The sequence below is a fragment of the Prunus dulcis genome, chromosome 8 (assembly GCF_902201215.1).
Source record: "Prunus dulcis chromosome 8, ALMONDv2, whole genome shotgun sequence".
Taxonomy (NCBI): domain Eukaryota; kingdom Viridiplantae; phylum Streptophyta; class Magnoliopsida; order Rosales; family Rosaceae; genus Prunus; species Prunus dulcis.
In genome coordinates, this window is record NC_047657.1 from 14390804 (window position 1) to 14409538 (window position 18735).

General features: G+C 36.9%; 3 protein-coding genes across 4 annotated transcripts; 1 reads left to right on the forward strand and 2 right to left on the reverse strand.

Annotated features, from left to right (window-relative positions):
- Positions 1-4951: 4951 nt before the first annotated feature.
- LOC117636322 lies at positions 4952-8627 on the forward strand. The gene is made up of 10 exons (XM_034370773.1): positions 4952-5185; positions 5627-5691; positions 5774-5820; positions 5924-6964; positions 7052-7124; positions 7250-7369; positions 7453-7569; positions 7654-7749; positions 7836-7993; positions 8107-8627. Exons 1-10 carry the CDS (start codon positions 5038-5040, stop codon positions 8381-8383), a joined length of 2142 nt encoding a protein of 713 aa, XP_034226664.1. The 5' UTR covers positions 4952-5037; the 3' UTR covers positions 8384-8627.
- A 591-nt stretch (positions 8628-9218) lies between these two features.
- Positions 9219-13153, reverse strand: LOC117612105 (proline iminopeptidase). 2 transcript variants are annotated; one of them, XM_034340845.1, is made up of 10 exons: positions 12728-13153; positions 11975-12073; positions 11777-11887; positions 11622-11684; positions 11396-11489; positions 10877-10974; positions 10686-10787; positions 10469-10582; positions 9861-9935; positions 9219-9552 (listed from the first exon to the last, which is right to left on the reverse strand). In XM_034340845.1, the coding sequence occupies exons 1-10, from the start codon at positions 13118-13120 to the stop codon at positions 9424-9426; spliced, it is 1278 nt and encodes a 425-aa protein (XP_034196736.1). In that variant the 5' UTR covers positions 13121-13153; the 3' UTR covers positions 9219-9423. The 2 variants fall into 2 exon arrangements, with proteins under 2 accessions (XP_034196736.1, XP_034196737.1); XM_034340846.1 differs by lacking the exon at positions 12728-13153 and adding an exon at positions 12316-12631.
- A 168-nt stretch (positions 13154-13321) lies between these two features.
- On the reverse strand, positions 13322-16890 carry LOC117636824 (receptor-like protein kinase 7). Its single transcript, XM_034371509.1, has 2 exons — positions 14095-16890; positions 13322-13997 (listed from the first exon to the last, which is right to left on the reverse strand). The coding sequence occupies exons 1-2, from the start codon at positions 16649-16651 to the stop codon at positions 13648-13650; spliced, it is 2907 nt and encodes a 968-aa protein (XP_034227400.1). The 5' UTR covers positions 16652-16890; the 3' UTR covers positions 13322-13647.
- Positions 16891-18735: the final 1845 nt, after the last annotated feature.

Here is an 18735-nt window from a genome sequence, read left to right on the forward strand (position 1 = left end):
GATAATACATTATAAACTATAATTAATCACACAGAAAAAAAAAATTATATATTTTTGAATATCATGCGTCCGGATAAATTAATATTAAAATTATGTTTGTTGCAAATATTTATTTACTTCGATCACTAAATAAATATAAGAGTATACAAAGAGTTTGACTGAGCACTCTCTCGGGATGATATATAATATGGTTTTAATTAATTTTGTTTGCTTAGAACTGGTTGTTCTAATGTTATTCATAGAGGCATAGATAGAGCTCAGAGACAATTAATTTAGGATTTTAATGCCCTCTTTCGTGGGTGTGATGTAACAAAGTTTGGTGGAGTCACAGGTCAGTCGTTCATATCATGTTATTGCTTCTACCTCCATTAATGTGATTATATATGGACCGCAACTTGATTTGGCGTTCTATTTATATTTACATATATATATTTTTATATGCAATCTGAAATTTATTTTTTAAAAAAAGAACATGGTGGTTGAGGCGTGGATGTGTCTATATTGACTTTGTTGTGGTGTGAAGGTAGGTCTAAAAATAATATGCACAGCATTTAAAAAAAAAAAAAAAAATACAAGAGTAGAGACCTAGTAGTCGGCAGTCGGCCTGCAATTTCTGACCAATAGCATCATCCACTACTTTGCATGGAATGGTGATCATACTGTAGGTGGCAGCTTCAAGACCAATTATATTTCCACGACGTTTCTTCAACATGCAGTTTTGGACCAAGATAAGCTGATTTTTTATTTTTTTTTTCCCCTCTCTCTTTTTTGTTTTTTTTTGGGGTTTGTATAAGATGATAGCACACCAAAGTATACCAGATGCGTCACTAGCGGCAGCGAAATGTGTTGTTACTTATGATGAATAACAGATAATCTTGTTTATGCAGAAAAAAAGTAGCTACTCCCCCTTTTTGACCACTCATGTTGTTCTACAATTTCATCAACTAAGTTATAATTTCCATAACGATCCAGGCATTTATTGGTCGCATATGCTTTTTGTTGTGGGAAAAAAAATATACATGGCAACATTATGCTTAGACCACTATGTATATGTTTAATTTGTGGCCAACACACTTTTGAGACAAAAAACATATGATATATCAGTGGCAGATACAGAGGTTTTCTAGTAGTGATATATTAACAGAAGAAAGAAAAAAAAAGAGAAAATTTAGGTGTCAAAATTAAGCATTTAGGATTTTCATTCATCAAGATTGGGTGTATGTAATGTCGAAAATATCGATGGTTTCGGAAATATCAGTAGTCCAAAAATATGAAAATTTCGATGAAAATATCGGGATAGTATCGATATCGATAAAAATTGAATAAAAACCACGGAAATTGTAAGAAAAACTTAGAAATTTTTCTTGGAAATATCAAGGGGTGTGTGTAATTTTTGAGACATGAGGGGGTTTTATAAAAACACAAGAAACATCAGGGAGTGTTAGTGTAAATAACTATTCAAAATTTTCATTGTCTTCATTAGTGGCGGATGTAGGAATTGCCACTCATGGGATCATAGTGTAAACTACCCAATATTTTTTTAAGATAAAAAAATATTAAAAATAAAACGATAATACTTTCACTCATAATTAATGTCAAGAACAATATTACAAGTTACAAAGAATTGAATTGTAAACTTTCACAAAAATAGTCAAGTCACTTAGGTTAATTTGTTGTTTGCTTTCGAAAATATCTTTGGCGATTGAATTGCCTTTTCTTTCCAGTCAAGTCAGTACGTAGTAGGTAAAAAGCTTCATGCAAATATCTGATTGCCCTTCCTTGAGTAACTAGTTTCAATGGATGAAAAAGCTTCATCCCTTAACATTGCCCGAACAATCTCATCATTTATTCCATTGTTTCTCTACATAAGGCGGTATCTTTTTTTTTTAAAGTAAAAGCGATTGGGGGAGGAGAGTTTACATAAATATTCATTAAGTATTTGAGGATTTCGAATATCTACCTACATGAATGAAGATGACCCTTTTTAAATTAAGTAGAACGCTATAAAATCACTCTTAATATAAATAATTAAATTTCTAGTATTTATCTATTTCTTTGTTTTTTAGTTCTTAATAAAATTAACTCCGTATATATTTGATGATAATAGTGTAAACTACCCAATATATTTTTTAAGATGAAAAAAATATTAAAAATGAAACGATAATACTTTCACTCATAATTAATGTCAACAACAATATTACAAGTTACAAAAGTTACTTGAATTGAATTGTAAACTTTCACAAAAATAGTGGCAGTGGCGGGGACGGCTGGTAGTGAACTGCAGCTAGCACCCTTGGCTGCGATGGCAAGGGAGGAGGTGGTGGAGGTCTTGGGGAGAATGGGGTTAGGGTTTGTTGTTGAGGAGAAATATGAAAATTAGGATTTTGGAGGTGAATTTTGGGGTCTGTGCTTTTTAGAGGGTTCAGTTCCCTTTTGTTTTTGTGTTTTTTTTAAAAAAGTCCTAGCCCAAAACGATGTCATTTTTTAAAAATTGTCTTGGCCAAAACGACGTTGTTTTGCCAAGCAGTTTAAAAAAATAAAAAACAGAACCCCAACTGGCCCACGAAGCTGCTTCTTCTCCATGGGGTCGTCTGACCCCATTGACCCCATGGTGGATCCTCCACTGGTCTTCATCATCTCAATATTATCGATATTATAACGATATTTTTGTCAAATATTGTTGAAGTGTGAGAGAAATTATTGACATTAATATTATCGATATTTATATAATATGTGTATAAATACATTTCAAAATATCATTTACTTGAAAAAATGATAATATATTCGATATTTCATTAATGTTATTAATATTTTACACTATGGGTGTATGTAGGGTGTCCCTTTTTATTTCAAAACTTGCTGACACAAATGTTCTATTTTCCACGCACGCATGCAGCCCCCTTTATTTGAACAAATCTGACTCAATCAAATCATTCTTTTTTATCTCCTTTGCATGGGCCAAGCGAGAAAGTCAATGTGTATATAATCTGTCTGAGCCAGGTTAGGTTAATTTGTTGTTTGCTTTCGAAAATATCTTTGGCGATTAAATTGCCTTCTTTCTTTCAAGTCAAGTCAGTTCGTAATAGGTAAAAAGCTTCATGCAAATATCTGATTGCCCTTCCTTGAGTAACTAGGTTCAATGGATGAAAAAGCTTCATCCCTTAACATTGCCCAAACAATCTCATCATTTATTCCATTGTTTCTCTACATAAGGCGGTATCTTTTTTTTTTTTTAAGTAAAAACGATTGGGGAGGAGAGTTTACATAAATATTCATGAAGTATTTGAGGATTTTGAATATCTACCTACATAAATAAAGGTCGCTCTCTTTAAATTAAGTAGAACGCTATAAAATCACTCTTAATATAAATAATTAAATTTCTAGTATTTATCTATTTCTTTGTTTTTTAGTTCTTAATAAAATTAACACCGTATGTATTTGATGATAATAGTGGGTCTTTAAACAAAAATTAATTGTTTTCTATTTTTAATTAAACTTTGTTTTGTTTTTTTTTTTGTGAGGACATTTCCTATTGAAATGGGCGATAGTATATTAAACTCACTCACATAACACGAATGCTAGGACTTGAATCAGGACCTTGCCGAGAGAGTAAATACTCCAAACCACTACACTAGTGGGTCCTTTGCATTTTTAGTTAAACCTTAAACAACGTAAAATGAGATATATTTTCAGTTGTGTCCTTGTATTGATCCCACATAAACTATCACTATCCATTGTGATTATCAATTACTATACGTTTTTATTTTATTTTATAAAAGCGATATTAGAAAAGGGAGATTCGAAGACATGAGCGTACTTATCATCACTTATAATAAAACATCAGTAAAAAACACTTATGAAAAATTGAAATCCTATCCATATTGATCTCAAGTTTCGAAGTTTTGCTCTTTTACAACAAACATTTGAGTTTTGACCTCTTACGTTTTGGAAACTGTGAAGACTTGGGCCTACAAATGAAAGCAAGAAACCCAAAGCAGAAGCAGAAATATAATCGTTGGGTTTTCACATAGAAAGCTCTTCGGCAACCCTCAATTGGTAAGGCCCAATATACAACGAAGTTGGTACGTGAAATGAAAGTCATCAACAAGAAGAGTAATTAACCATTTACACAAAACAATTGTAGCATGGCAATTTAAGTAGATTTGGATTGATTATTACTTAACAGTGACACATACCCTCATATCATTCGGCCTTTAACACGAATAATAAACGAGTTGAGTTAGTGTCAAACACAAGAAATTATAGAATACTACGATAGTATAGTCACGTGACATATTTTGTACGTGTGTTATAATATGGATGGACGACATGATTTATTTTCCCCTCTTTTAAGGAATAGTATCTATAAATATCAACTAATATTATAACACGTGCATAAGATGTACCACATGGCTGTATTACCGTAGTATTCTATAATTTCTCGTCAAACACAAATAATCGCCAATGAATTGTTCCCACCACAATGGTGGTAGCTTCCCCCTTCATCATGGCACCACAATTCTCCGGAATCGAACTCCATTGTAACCCAAAAGAAGGAAAAAACACCAATAATCGAGACTCGATTAGGACATTTAATTAGTAACTACAGAAAATGATTAGTTTTTTAATTTCTTGATATGATATATATGAATTGTTATAGAGTTATATGCTTACTTATTAACGTTTGCTATTTTTTTTTAAAAATTTTACAAAAAATATTTATTTATTTTGTGGATCAACCTGGGCTTGGGCCCAACACAGTCCCCGTTGGTGAATCTGACAGTTGGCTGGCAAATGGTGCGCCGCGACAGGAAGACCGAAATGACGAAAACACCCCTAAGAAACCGTTTCATTGACATCCTTGTCCGAAAATCAGAACCTTTCCCCAACGGCTACTTGCAGAGACGGCAAATTTAAAACTAACGACTCTCTCACACTTCACACTCTTCTTCGCTGACCTCCATTCCCCAAATCCAAACTCGCTTTCTCTGTCACTCACACAACTCAGGCTCCCTTCTCTTTTTCGCTCTGTGGAAAATGGAGGAAGAAACTAAGTGCGTGCAGATTGACTGCGAGGAAGGCGGGGACGAGTTCTACGAGAAGATCGAAGCGCCCAAGTTCGTCGACTTCACCGAACCCGACCCGTACCGACCCGACGACCGCTACTGGTTCTGCATGCGAGTTGGTTCGTTTCACTCTAACCCGGCAACCCACAAATTTATCTCTTCCCTTTATTTATTTGTTTTTCACTAATCAGATGAAGCTCTTGCTTTAAAAGTTTCAAGCTTGGAAATGAATTTTATGTATCTGTTAGCTTTTGATCCGCTTTATTATATTTGGTTCTGTTTTTGATGTGTTTGATTTGAAGCTCTCTGTTTGGTTGCTGGGAAATTGAAGGGGTAATAAATTAATTAACTGATGATTCTTTATTAGGAAATGAACAAAATCAACTAAAAGATAATTAATTTGAGTTGAAGACTTTAATGGGTTGATCCAGTTGACATGGTAATATGCAATTCAGAATCACAGTGAGTCAGTGACAGGGCTAAGTCAGGAAGCCTAATTATAGAAATAAAAACCCCTTTTTTGTCCGATAAGGAAGTTTGTGTTGGTGTTTATTTTGTAGGGTGTGATCAGAAGCATGAAGAAGAATTGGACTCTGAAGCAGTCTACAAAAACTTTGTTCTTCGGGTGAGTATTAAATTTTGTTTTCGGTTCGAATTGGAATTACATAATTCACTTTATTTTGATATGACAATAATGAGTTTTGCAGGTCATGGCAGCGAGAAGTCCTAATGTAAGACACAGAAAAACACCAAGGTATATATGCAAAGCTTTCAATTGATTAAATTCCAATTTGTTTTTCATAATTCTGTAATTGGGCTTATAATGATATACCCTTTTATTTTTATTTGCTATGTAGTTTGAAATGCCCACTTACTGCTCCTGCAAAATCTTCCAAGCCTAGAGTATCAAGGTTGGCCCTGATTTCTTCGTTCTCTCGTAAGATGGTTGATGTCAAAGATAAAGCCAGACCTCTTCAAAAGATCAGTGCAACCCCAAATGTTAAGGCAAAGCAACCATCTTCTGTGGCCAAAGCTCTCACTAGTCCAAGGAATAGAAAACCCATCTCAAATCCAGACACATTTCGAAGTGTTAGGAACCCCAAACTGAAAAATGTTGCAGTGCCAAAGAATAGGGTGGTGGCTAAAGCTCTGGTATTTCACTCTCCAAAGAAGGCTGTAAGAACCAAAGTTTCGAAGGAATGGGGTAGTCCTGTGGGAAAAATGTGTTCAGCCATGAAGAAACTTGAGATCACCAGTGGAAAGAAACATGTATTGGGGTATAACAAGCCATTGCCTTTAGATACTTCAAGAAAACAATTCAGAGGGCGGGAAGTTAAAAGCCGGGTTTTTGATTCATTGCATTCCAACAATTGCAAGGGCCAGGAAGCCAAATCCATGAAGAGAAAGAACAAGGAAACAGACTTGAAACAGTGTTGTGATACTGTGACTCATGAAGGGATTAATGACAACGATTCCGCCGACATGGAGGTTGATGAAAAATCAAGAAATGGTACTCTTGAAGGGTTCTCCTTGTCAGGTACTGCTAAGAGTGGTGGAGTAAATGGTGACGAACAGTGTACCGGAACTGGAAAAACCTCAGAACCTCCACTAGGTGAGAATCAAGTTGAAGTCCTATCAGAGACCTCCAAAGGTGACCCTACCTCCTTGTCAAGTTCCAAACACGGGGATTCAGAAGAGAATGATGATAAGGAGAATGCCAAAGATGGAAATGGTCATGTGGAGAAAATAAAGTCAAGTTCAGAGAAGGCGAAAACCGTTGAAAACATGGACAAAGATGATGATAAAGAAAATTCTTTGGCCTCTGACAACCCAGAAAATGAAAATGAGGTATTTGAGAGTGATGATAAAGAAAATAATAAAGCTTCTGATGAGAACAGGTGTGTGGACTTGTGCTTCTTTACTTTTCAGTTCTCTGTATTTTTTGTAGAACTCAATTGTAATTAAAAAATTTCAAGTGATTACAGAGACCTGAATACTAATGGTCACTCCAAGAGGAAAAATCTGGGCAAGCATGGTCCTTATAAAAACTCACAAAAGGTGGCTTCTTATAACCCCTTGAAAATCATACGATAATATCATATCTTCTAGTGTACTATCAGTTTCTGTTAAACTTTTGTCATTCATGTTTTTTTATGCCTGCTAACACTTGAACAATGATGCAGGTCAATCAAGCTCAAGAGATGAAGAAAGAGAGCTCTACATCTGCTGCCACCAATGCTCAAGGGATGAAGAATAGGAAACCAAAGTCTACAAACCCTAAACCTTTTAGGTTTAGAACTGATGTATGCGGAACCTTTTCTGACCATTTTCTTTAATAAACAGTCAATGTCCAGGATATCTGATATGATTTTGGTTCTCTTTCTAGGAAAGAGGGATGCTTAAGGAAGCAACTTTGGAGAAAAAAGTTCATGCACCTCTTAAGGAAATCACATTAGTCAAGCTCCCAGGGGCAAAGCCAATAAATAAACAGAAAGTGGTACAGGTAAGTCTGTAGTTGAACTTTCTTTTACCCCTTTCTAGCATGTCATAAATAAAGCTCCAGGCTAATACATTCATTCCTGATTAGATGACTAAAAACTGCCTTGGACAAAGTGACAATGAGAATGATACCCAAGGAGGCAGTGAAAAGAGATTCGACAGAAGAACACAACTAGATGAAAATGTAAGTCTCGTTGTCTTCGCTGAAAATAGATTACTCTTGAGGGTCTTTGCCTAGGTATCTGATCAAGTTCTTATGGTACTATGCAGGGAAAGAAGGGAGCTAAGAAGACTTCAAAAAGAAACTTCGAAAGAAATTTGTCTTTAATAACTCCGCAAAATGAACCTGGCCTGGACAGAATACAAAAACCAGATAAGGAAAGGACTAAATCACCAATGGTGCAGAAAAAATTTGTGAGACTCAGAGGGTGAGTACTTTTTATTCTCAAAACTTCAAAATAAATTTGTCTGCAGTATCATCTTCAGTGACAAAGGGTCTATGTTCATCAAAACTTAATCATACTAGCCTTTTCTTTTGCAGGGTAGATTCAACTGGGAGGAAGGCATTGGTTTCCCCCAAGACACCTTGTCAACTCAGTGTAATAAAGGAAACCTCGTGGACAAATATAAGACCCAAGAAAGCAGCAAACCCCTGCAGTGCTTCTCCAGCAACCAATTGCACCCCTTCCAGGTCATTGTCAAGGGGAAGAAGGCCTGCAACTATCCCAAAAGAGCCACATTTTCACAGTATTCACATACCGAAGAGCTGCACGGGGCTGCACAAGGAAAATGAGTTAATGGATGCCCAACAAAACTAACTTATTTTCTTCTGTTGTATGATATCTTCTTGTTTGTTCAATAACATCATTGAATTGTATTTGCTTGCTTATATGTATTCTGGTTGTTAGGCTTGTGGGGGCGTACTGAAACATGAGAGGATTGAATTGTATTTATTCATTTAAAGGGCAAAGGCAATATATACTTGCTCTTTAATCAAACATGAGAGAGGATTGAATTGTATTTATTCATTTAAAGGACAAAGGCAATACACCTGGTCCTTAATTTTCTAATTGTTTACCTTTTAGGTACTGAGACTTATGCACCTGGTGCAATTCGCAAGCTCTCTGACTCCCAAAATGTGGGAACCAACCATCTCTATCTTTAAGATATAATATATATGTATAAAGAGAGGAGAGGAGGGATGGAAAATAGAAGAGAAAAAGTTGATTATTTTAATTATTAATTTAAAGCTAAAAAAAATTAAACCATTCTATATGTCTTCTTCTCTTTCTTACCCAGACTGAAAGATGAATGAAATGTGAGAATGTGAAGGTAAAGAGTCCCACATTGGAAAGTTGAGAAACCTAGCAAGGACTTATAGGGAGTTGAGCTACTCCCCCCATTGCCATTTGGTTTTGGGGTGGAATCTCAACTTCCTTTATGGTATCAGAGCGGGTTGCCTACGTGTGAAAGCCCAACGGCCACACGTGCTCCACGTCATCCAAAATGTGTTGTCCACGTGTTAGGCTTGAAAATTCGTCACACATGTAGGGGCGTGTGAGAATGTGAAGGTAAAAGAGTCCCATATTGGAAAGTTAGAAAACCTTGCAAGGGCTTATAAGGAGTTGGGTTACTCCCCCCATTGCCAATTGGTTTTGGGGTGGAACCTCAACTTCCTTCATGGTATGGAAGAGTTTCAGTTTAGAGGCCAACAAGTTTATGAGCATATCAAACAGAATGTCTACATATTCAACAGCCCTCATCCAATTCCCCGCCAAACAGCTTTGATACAAAGGGGAACACTAAACTGATACAATATTCCAACACTTCCATGGCAATTAAGTGGGAAGACTGTCACTTATTCTCTGATATTCTTATCTTTGTTTTCCTGTCCTCCTTTCTTCATGTGTTTCAGATTCTCATTTGCGGCCACAAGTTCTGCAGCTATTCCTGGTTCATTAGCAGAATGCCCTGCATCTTGAATAACCTGTTAAGAGCAAAATTATTTAGTAATTTCTTCATAAAAAGGGAACTAAGACTACCGCAATTCAGGTGAGTGCAATTAGCGGTACACATGATGCAGGACCTTCTGCATCTTACACAGTTACATAAAATATTTCTGGAATAAATTATTATGTAGAATACACCTGAAAATTTCCCTTTATTGGCATCATAAAAACGAGAACACATAACTTTAGTCTACTTTTTGCTCATGCAGAAATAATTTTACAGCAAAACAAATGCTTGGTATATAAAGCTGAAACCAGTTTACAGCAAGATAAATGGTCTACTTACCTTGAGATCAGCTTCTGGCCATGCTTTATGAAGATCCCAAGCTGACATCATGGGGCAGCAAACATCATATCTTCCCTGCAAAATCAATTGTTATAGTTCTTTCAACTCACAATTGATACTAGATTGACAATGTTCCCTCAAGGTGCACACATAAGCACATATGTTTACTGGACGTGGAAATGATGTTGGACGTATTATCATACTAATGGAGAAAATTTACATATATAAATATATCAAGGTTCCTACAATATCAAATCTAAGTTATTAGTCTTCTATTATCGAAAATAAAATATCAAGGTTCCTAATATCAAATGTCAGTTATTAGTCTTCTACTATCGAAAATTAAGTTTTTGCCTTCAACCCCATGATGCACATAAACATCATCCACTGAACTAAATGCATAAAAATGGGCAGTAAGCAAGGGGTCTATTAACTCCATTATCCATTTAAACCAATTCCTAAAATACGTACTCATAAATTTTAAATGATACCCTAAGCCAAAAAAACTGGCCCAGCGACAGCAGATAATACATCATTAGGTAACCAAATATCGTGCCCCTAATTAAAAGAGTATGTCCATGATGTATGGAAGAATATAAAATATTTACCTGTACGATTGTAGTTTTTATATGCCTTATCTTATCAATGTTATCTAACAGGAACCCATCTGAAGGAAAAAATCCTCTGTTCACAAAGTAATGATTTTCAATCCTTGCAAATGCCTGGACACAGCAAAGCAAATACCATTATAAGTCAAAAGGGAATTTCAGTCATCAGTGCATAAACTATGCAAGATACTTTATACTCATCCGTGAATCAACCTACCAATGAAAACTTATCGTCCTCTCCTTTCTTGATGTTATCATTATTTGGAAAAAGATGGGCAGTCATCATTTCCCACATGGTCCATGCTCTAGCAGCTGCATACTAAGAAATTTGGAAAGATTTAAAGAGAACGAGCTTAAAATATCATTTTTTTTAAAAGCAGCATATGCCCAAAACCAGGCATGTCTTACTTGTACTTCCCGATCATCGGAGTTTAATCTCTTCCCGTAGGCATCGACAAAACTTCCCCTCTCATTTTCTGGAATAAGATCTCGAAATGGCTCCCAAGCTATATATTTGAAAATAGCACAAGCAATCAGCCACTTAAAAAAACTAATAAACATGCCAAGGCCAAGTATAGTTATTGGAAAGAAAAACAAAACTGTCTTTGTTTATGATTTTTAAAACTATAAATCGTTAACAAGTTTTATCAAAGTCCAACATTACTACATCAGAAACTCAAGCCCCCAACAATGTTTTGTAACATCTAATAATTGGAATCTCTTAATAATAATAGTTGGAAATTCCACAATTGCACTTCTTATGTGACTGATATAATGGAAGAACAGTGCAGTAATCATAGTCAATGCAAAAAGGGTTTGAGAAACTATGAAAATGTACTTCAAAACATCCATTTATAGAAATTTCTAACCAAAACCTGAGAGGTAGATATTATGGTTTATGCCAACAGAAAAGAAATTGTAACATACCGTCAGGAAATATGGAAGCAGCACCACCCTCATAAAACCAATCAATCTCTTTCTTTCTCAAAAGAAAAATCCCTCTAAGAACCATGCCAGTAACCTTATAACAACATCAAAGTATAGTAAAAAACTATACCATGTAGTAGATAAAATTAAAAGTACAGATGACCTGTATCAAGAGATTTGGAATCCCAGCAAAAGAATTAATTGTAAAATCAACAAAGTTATGCACCTTATCAGGGTGTAGTTGGCTATATGCAAGGGCAAGTGTACTACCCCATGACCCACCGAAAACCTGAATGACAAAGTAAAGAAAATTATATGTACTCAGGCATATCAAACAACCGTGGTTTTTACTTTATCGAGAGCTAGAAATTACATACTGACCTGCCATTCTGGAATTTCCAAGTGTTCCCTGAGCTTTTCAATGTCACTAATTAGATCCCATGTGGTATTTTCTACCAAGCAAGCATGTGGGGTACTTTTCCCAGCACCTCGCTGGAGATAAGGAAATAACTTCAGATAAAAACTGTGGGAGAAATTAAAATGTATCTAATAACTTAGCATAAAGGTTAAAGTCCTAACCTGATCAAATAGAATGATTCTGTAAAAATCAGGATCAAAGAATTTGCGATTACTTGGTGCAGTTCCTCCTCCTGGACCCCCATGAAGAAAGACTACAGGCTGCAGGATAAAATTCACAACCATTTAAAAAAAATTTAGTATCAAAATCACCAACCAACATGGAACTTTCAGAAATACAATATAAAATTAGTACACTACATCTTCTTTAAACAACACCCATCTAATATGTAGCCACATATTCTTACTATGGAACATTTTATTCATTCGATAAAACAGACAAGGAAATTTGGGTAGGCCCAGAAATGAGAAGAAAAATTAAAGTTTCCTTTTTTCCTTTTCACCTGGAACATGTAGGTGTTAAGTCCGCATAGGAGAACAAGAGGGTCAGAGTGAGCATGAATCAGTGTTGGACCTCACATGAAAACCTTAACCAATACGAGGTACCTCCACCAACAGACCTTGCCAGTTGACAGTTTCAACAAAGTTTTAAAACATACAACAAGTCTCAAGAGGGCAAACCATCAAGCAACAATAACAAGAAGAAGGCCAACTTTACAATACCATAGCTCACTTACAAAATGTAAATCCTATTACTTTGAGATGATTTGCAAATCCCAGTTCTTAAAGATTTGGAATTTGAAATCTTAATATATGAAGAATTCACACTCTAAATGAACAAGATGGAAAAAAAAAAAAAAACTCAAAACACAACAACTTGAAAAACCCAAATCGCATAGGCAGTGGGGCACTTACATCCCCATTTGGATTTCCAGACTGCTCCCAATAGATTGTATGAATATCCGAAACCTTCAGAAAGCCAGAACTGTACGGCTCTATACTCGGGTAAAGGTTTCGGTTGAATTCCGGGAATTCCTTCTCCGATTCCATCAAATCACCTGGTTTGAGCTCACTCTCAAAGCCACCACTTTGCCCGCGTAAAACTAAATTCCTCTTCCCTGTCACAAACTTTCCTGTCAAGTTGGGATTTGAGAGAGAGAGACCTGAAGCTGAAGGAGTGAACTTCTTGGAGAATGAGAGAGAGGAGGATGAAGAAGAAGAAGTGGGGATGGGTGGAATGACGGAAAGGGATGCGCAATAATAGGAATTGGAACTCAATGCTATTCCCAAGATGCTCAACCTCATCATTGTTCTTCTTAGGTGGCGTTGGTTAATTGCTAATCCAAATTAAAATGGAATGGAATAATTTTTTTTTATATAAGACAAAATCTATATATTCTATACTATAATAATAGGAGGGAAATTATTATAATTTAAATTTTTTTTCAAAAAAGAAAAGAAAAAAAAAAGAATGGATGGAATGGAATCCAAATTAAAATAAGAATAAAATGTAACCAAAGTGATGGCTTTATTACACAATTATATTACAAAGTAACACCCTCTGAATTAGCAGGAAAAAGAAGAGGGGGCAAAAAAAAAAAAAACCAAAAAAACTAAACTAAACTAAACTCTCCTGCAAAGCATAGATCTAAATACTAGAGCTCCTTCCCAAGTTTTGTAGGCAGGAGCTTCTCTGGGAGCTAGGAAGACTATTGGAGTTCACAGACAGAGCATTGCTTGTGTATTTTTTGTATTGTGTATGTTGGGCTATATATGAAATGAACCATAACTTCTGCCTTCAATTGTGCTACTTCTGTGCCATCTTGTGGGTATTTTTACCCTTCTTTGGTAATATTTATGCTGGTGAGTTTACGAGGCTCTGCCTCTTCCAGCATTTGAACCACCATTCTCATGGAAGGCCTTAGAACCGGCACCCTAGCGGTGCAGTGAATTGCAATGCTCAGCACCTTGATGGCATCTTCTTTTAGATAATCTGAGATGCTTGAGTCTACCAATTCAAGCACACTCTCCTTGTACTGCATTTTGCTGCAAACCCAGCTCACTATATCCATGTTGTCTCCAAACTCGGGCTCAGTTGGCCTCTTCCCTGTGACCAATTCCATCAAGACCACCCCAAAGCTATAAACATCACTCTTCTCATTGACCTTGCATGTATATGCATACTCTGAACCGCAAAACACAAAGACAAATTTAATCAGATTTTTCGGTGTCAACTGTTACATGTTAATTCATGAAGGAAAAGAAAAGGAAAGAAAAATTACCTGGAGCTATGTACCCAACTGTCCCAGCAATGACATGAGTGCAATCTGCACCAACCTGCATAATCTTGGCAAGCCCAAAATCAGCAATTCTTGGCTTCCAATCCCCATCCAGCAGAATATTGCTAGACTTCACATCCCTGTGTATCACAGGTCTGTGATTACCATGGTGAAGATACTCCAACCCCCTTGCAGCCCCCAATGCAATCTCATGCCTCACCTCCCACCCCATCTTCATCTTGTTACTTGTGTGCAGCTGATCCCATAAGCTCCCATTGGGAAAGTACTCATAAACCAGCAGATTGCTGTCCTCACTTGATATGCTGCAGTAGAGCTTCACCACATTCACATGCCTCAGAGAGCTCAGTGTGGCCACCTCTGCATCATACTCTGAGGACCTGGGTTTGCACTTCTTCAACATGGAAGCGCTGCTTCGGTAACTTTTTCGGTCACAGGTGTCTGAAGTGGTCCAAATGTGCTTTACAGCAAGTTCTTTCCCATCACTCAGTGCAACTTTGTATACATTCCCTGAACCTCCTTTGCCAATTAAATTCTCAGCTCTGATTGAGTCCAGGATTTCCTTTTCTGTGAAGCTTAGCACATGGTACTGCTTCATAGTCCAAGAATCACTCTTCAATGGATGGTCAAGACTCTTCCTCCTCAGCTTCAAGAGCGAGATAACAGCAACCACAACAAGCAGAACAAGTACTCCAGCAATGAAACTGGACAGGAATATTCGGGGTCTTCTAGAAGTTCCTGAATTTGAAGAACAAGGCCTCACATTTTGCATGTTCCGACTGCACAAACCCGGATTCCCATCAAAGCTTCCACTAAAGGCTTGAATGGATAGTGATTCCGGTATGCGTCCAATCAACCGATTGTTTGTCAGATCAAGAAGGCTGAGTTTGAGCGATGACAAAGTGGTAGGAATTTCACTGGAAAGTTGGTTTCCAGATAGGTTCAAGGAGTTTAGGTTATGTAATGATCCCAGACTTGATGGGATTTGGCCAGAAATATTGTTTTGGGCAAGGTTTATTTCAGAGATACCAACACATGAGCCTAATGAGTCTGGTATGGTACCAGACAACATATTTTGGTCCAAATGAAGACTGCTTAATTTCTTCAAATTCCCAATTGTTTCTGGGATTGGACCCTCAAACTGGTTCACACTCAGCTGAATTGAGACCAATGAGGTAGCTTCTGACAAAGTATCAGGCAACTCACCTGAGAATCTATTATTAGCTAAGAGCAACAATGACAAAGAGTTTGCCTTACCAATATCTGGTGCCAGAGGACCTTCAAATTGATTCATAGCAAGATCAATGATGATAACATTTGGCAAGCTCCACATTCCAACAGGGACACTACCCGAAAGCGAATTGTTACTCACACGAAACCGATTCAAAGACTTGCAATTGGCATAGTTTTCCGGGATCCCACCTGTGAAATTGTTCTGCAGCAGAAGAAAATCAACCATTTTTCCATTGTTGCACATGTCAGGTGGTATAGGACCGGTCAGATAGTTCTCTGATACATCAATATAATCCAAGCCTGCCCAAGAACCAAGCTTTTGAGGAAGAGTACCAGTGAGCTTGTTTTTGTAAAGCGAGAGCTTAACAAGGCTCTTGAACTCCCCAAACTCCTCAGGAATCTCTCCTTCTAATTGGTTTTCAAAGAGTTGCAGAGAGGCAAGCTGGGTCAAGGACCTCAGCTCAGACAGATCACCTTCAAGCTTATTAGCGGAGGCATCAAAATTCACAAGGCTTGGAAGGCTACCAAGCCCAGCTGGGAGTTTCCCAGTAAGCAAATTTTCATAAAGCTCAAGCTGCCTGAGCTTCTTGAGATTTGAAATACTTTGTGGAATTTCACCAGACAGTTGGTTACAAGAAAGCTCCAGATTTTCAAGCAGAATAAGGTTTCCAATACCCTCTGGGATTTGTCCAGTGATGCTGCAATTTGTGAGGTACAGCCAATAAAGCTTGTCAAGCTTTATAACCTCTGCAGGAAATGAGCTTAGCTCAAATGGGTTGTCTCCAAGGCTCAAGAAAGTTAATTGGGTAAGATTTTCTAGTGATTTCCATGGAAATGCCCCTGAAAATCTGCTACCATTCAGACTCAAGAGGGTTAATTGGCTCAGAGATGACAAGTCAGGAACTTTCCCTGTAAATGAATTGTTACCCAAATCCAACTGCTTCAAACTCGTGCAGTTTTTCAAGTCGTCTGTTAGGCTTCCGTGCAAGCCATTCCATCCCAAAGAAAGCTTCTTTAAAGATTGAAGCGAGCAAATTGAGTCGAATGGAAGAATCCCAGAAAGCTTTTGTTGAGAAAGGTTGATTTCAGAGACGAGGCCATTGGAGTTGCAGACAACACCAGTGAAGCTGCATATGGGAGTGGCTTCTGTCCAAGAAGTGAAAACAGTTGGGTTTGAGCCTTGAAGGGCGGTCTTGAGCTTGAAGAGCGGTTCAAGCTCGTTTGATGTGGATGGAGAAAGCAGGCACAGGCAGAGGAAGAGCAGAATGAGAAAAGGTGTCGTCGGAGGAAGCCGTTGCCTGAACGACATGCCGTCCGGTGGTAGTGGGTGTGAAGCTGGGGGGAATTGCTAAGGTTGTGTTAGATTTTGGTTGTCACGGGGTGGCAACTTTGGAAGGGAAGTGGAATATGAAAAAAAAGTTGGCTTGGAATATGAGTTCATGGGTTCGCATTGTGAGAGAGAGACATTCACGTGTGCTGAGACTGTGTGGGGAAAGAAGAAAATTTTGGTACGCAAAGTTGAAGTTTGAAGCATGGTTTTCATAAATCTGATGGATTTCATTAAATAATTGCCCAATATTGTTCAGTCTAAAAGTGGAAACTATATTTTATATTGATTATCCAAAAAACTCCATTGTTTATCCAAGATAATTGGATTTCTTTTAAACATACTACTAATCACAAGGATGCCAAGCTTGTATATATTGGGTATTTCTCTACGTTACGCTACACAACATTATAATAATCTAACGGTTTTAGGCATGACACGCTATCAAACTCTGAGATTTTTAAAATATCTTTTAAATCTGCTTTGAGTTCTTTTAAATTTTAAAAAAACTAAAATATGTTACATGACAATATGTTTTCTTGTTAAATAAATGAGGTTCAAATTGCAAAGGAGAAAAAAGTTTATTTACACTAAAAATGCATCGGCTTATTATGACTGTAAAATTTCAAAACTAGAGTCTTCAATAAAAAGCAGTTCCTCCACCGCCCAATCAGTCCAATGTGAGTAAAAGTCTAGTCGGCTGTTTGATTCACACTGAGACTTGTTGCATAATGCTTCCAAAACCAGCAATGAAAGAAAGAACAGAAGAAAAAGAGAAGAAAAAGAAGAAAGTGGGATACAAAGCAATTAATAACCTTTGGAGTCTCACCTGTTCATGCATGTGTTGGTTAAGAAAATAAAAACACGTGTTAATACGTTTACATTGATATCACAGGCCAGGCACAGACAAAGAATCTGATCTAGCCGCCAGGATTGACTGGGCTTTCACCTTCTGCCACGCGTAGCCTAAGATGCCACGTAAGCATAACCGGTAAATTACCTGGAAGCCATGGAACCATAAATGAATGATTAGGCCTCAAGAAAATTCAACAACATTGGAGAAAAATATACACACAAGATAAGTGTATGAAGTTGACACAGTTGGATTTACTAGCTAATTGCAATACTATATTTACTCAAAAGGCTGATAATTCAAATGTGTTAACTTTAATAATTATCTTATGTGGAATTTTTTACGTTCACGTTGAGTCACCAAACGATGCCGTGGTGTATGAAAATAGTATGATTAAGGTGAAAATTTTATTCAAAAGACAACAACCATATCTCTTCTGAATAATATATGACCTCTTCATGTGTACCACTACCGGTCATCACATCACTAATACCAATCTTCCTTTTGTTTGAAACATCCTATTAAGTTACAAAAAAGAAATTTGATACATCTTTTCTAAAAGTATCTTTTGAGGAAAGGAAGGGTATTTTGCTGCTCAAGTTAAATGTAATTACCAAGAGGGGTTGGTTTAGTCGATAAAGTTCATGTATTGTGTGATGCTCCACCGGTGTGCGATTCTACTGTTAATAATTTCGTATTTGATGGATAATATGTAAATTCTTCTGTAAATTTGAAAAAGTCTGGAGTTTGCCCTGGTCATGAGTGTCCTCAACTTTTTATTTTTATTTTTATTTTTAAAAAGAAGAAGTTAAATGTAAAATATTTTGATGATGCTAAAACTCTTTAAATTTCAGTGAGCAAGTCAAAATGACTAAGGAGCAAAGAAAGGAGGTGGTGGAATCTCTACGCCTACTGGGAACTAGTTCAGTGAATGTTAGCTAGACATCAAGCCCAGAGTCAAAGACATACCAAACTTGTGGCCCCATGTACCCAACAACCATGAACACAAAAGATCCTAGAAAAATTTCTTTGATTCATGGACTTTAAAACCTCTTTGTCTTTACGACCACAAGAAACCTCTTTGCCTCACCAATCCCATCCCATCCCATCTCACTTTTTTCTGGTGTCTTTTTCTCTTTATCTTCAACTTTGTAGCCGAAAATTCAACAAAATTGTTAGTATTAATAGTTTACGCGCATGTACAACGTGGATG

Coding starts and splice junctions, on each gene's coding strand:
- LOC117636824 (XM_034371509.1), bottom strand. CDS start 16,651: ATGTCGTTCAGGCAACGGCTTCCTCCGACGACACCTTTTCTCATTCTG. Junction 13,998..14,094: donor AGTTGGGTACATAGCTCCAG/GTAATTTTTCTT, acceptor TTTGCGGTTCAG/AGTATGCATATACATGCAAG.
- LOC117636322 (XM_034370773.1), top strand. CDS start 5,038: ATGGAGGAAGAAACTAAGTGCGTGCAGATTGACTGCGAGGAAGGCGGG. Junction 6,965..7,051: donor AAAGCTTCTGATGAGAACAG/GTGTGTGGACTT, acceptor AAGTGATTACAG/AGACCTGAATACTAATGGTC. Junction 7,370..7,452: donor CTTTTAGGTTTAGAACTGAT/GTATGCGGAACC, acceptor TTCTCTTTCTAG/GAAAGAGGGATGCTTAAGGA.
- LOC117612105 (XM_034340845.1), bottom strand. CDS start 13,120: ATGATGAGGTTGAGCATCTTGGGAATAGCATTGAGTTCCAATTCCTAT. Junction 10,975..11,395: donor TGCTTCCATATTTCCTGACG/GTATGTTACAAT, acceptor TCAAATATATAG/CTTGGGAGCCATTTCGAGAT. Junction 10,583..10,685: donor AGGACGATAAGTTTTCATTG/GTAGGTTGATTC, acceptor TGCTGTGTCCAG/GCATTTGCAAGGATTGAAAA.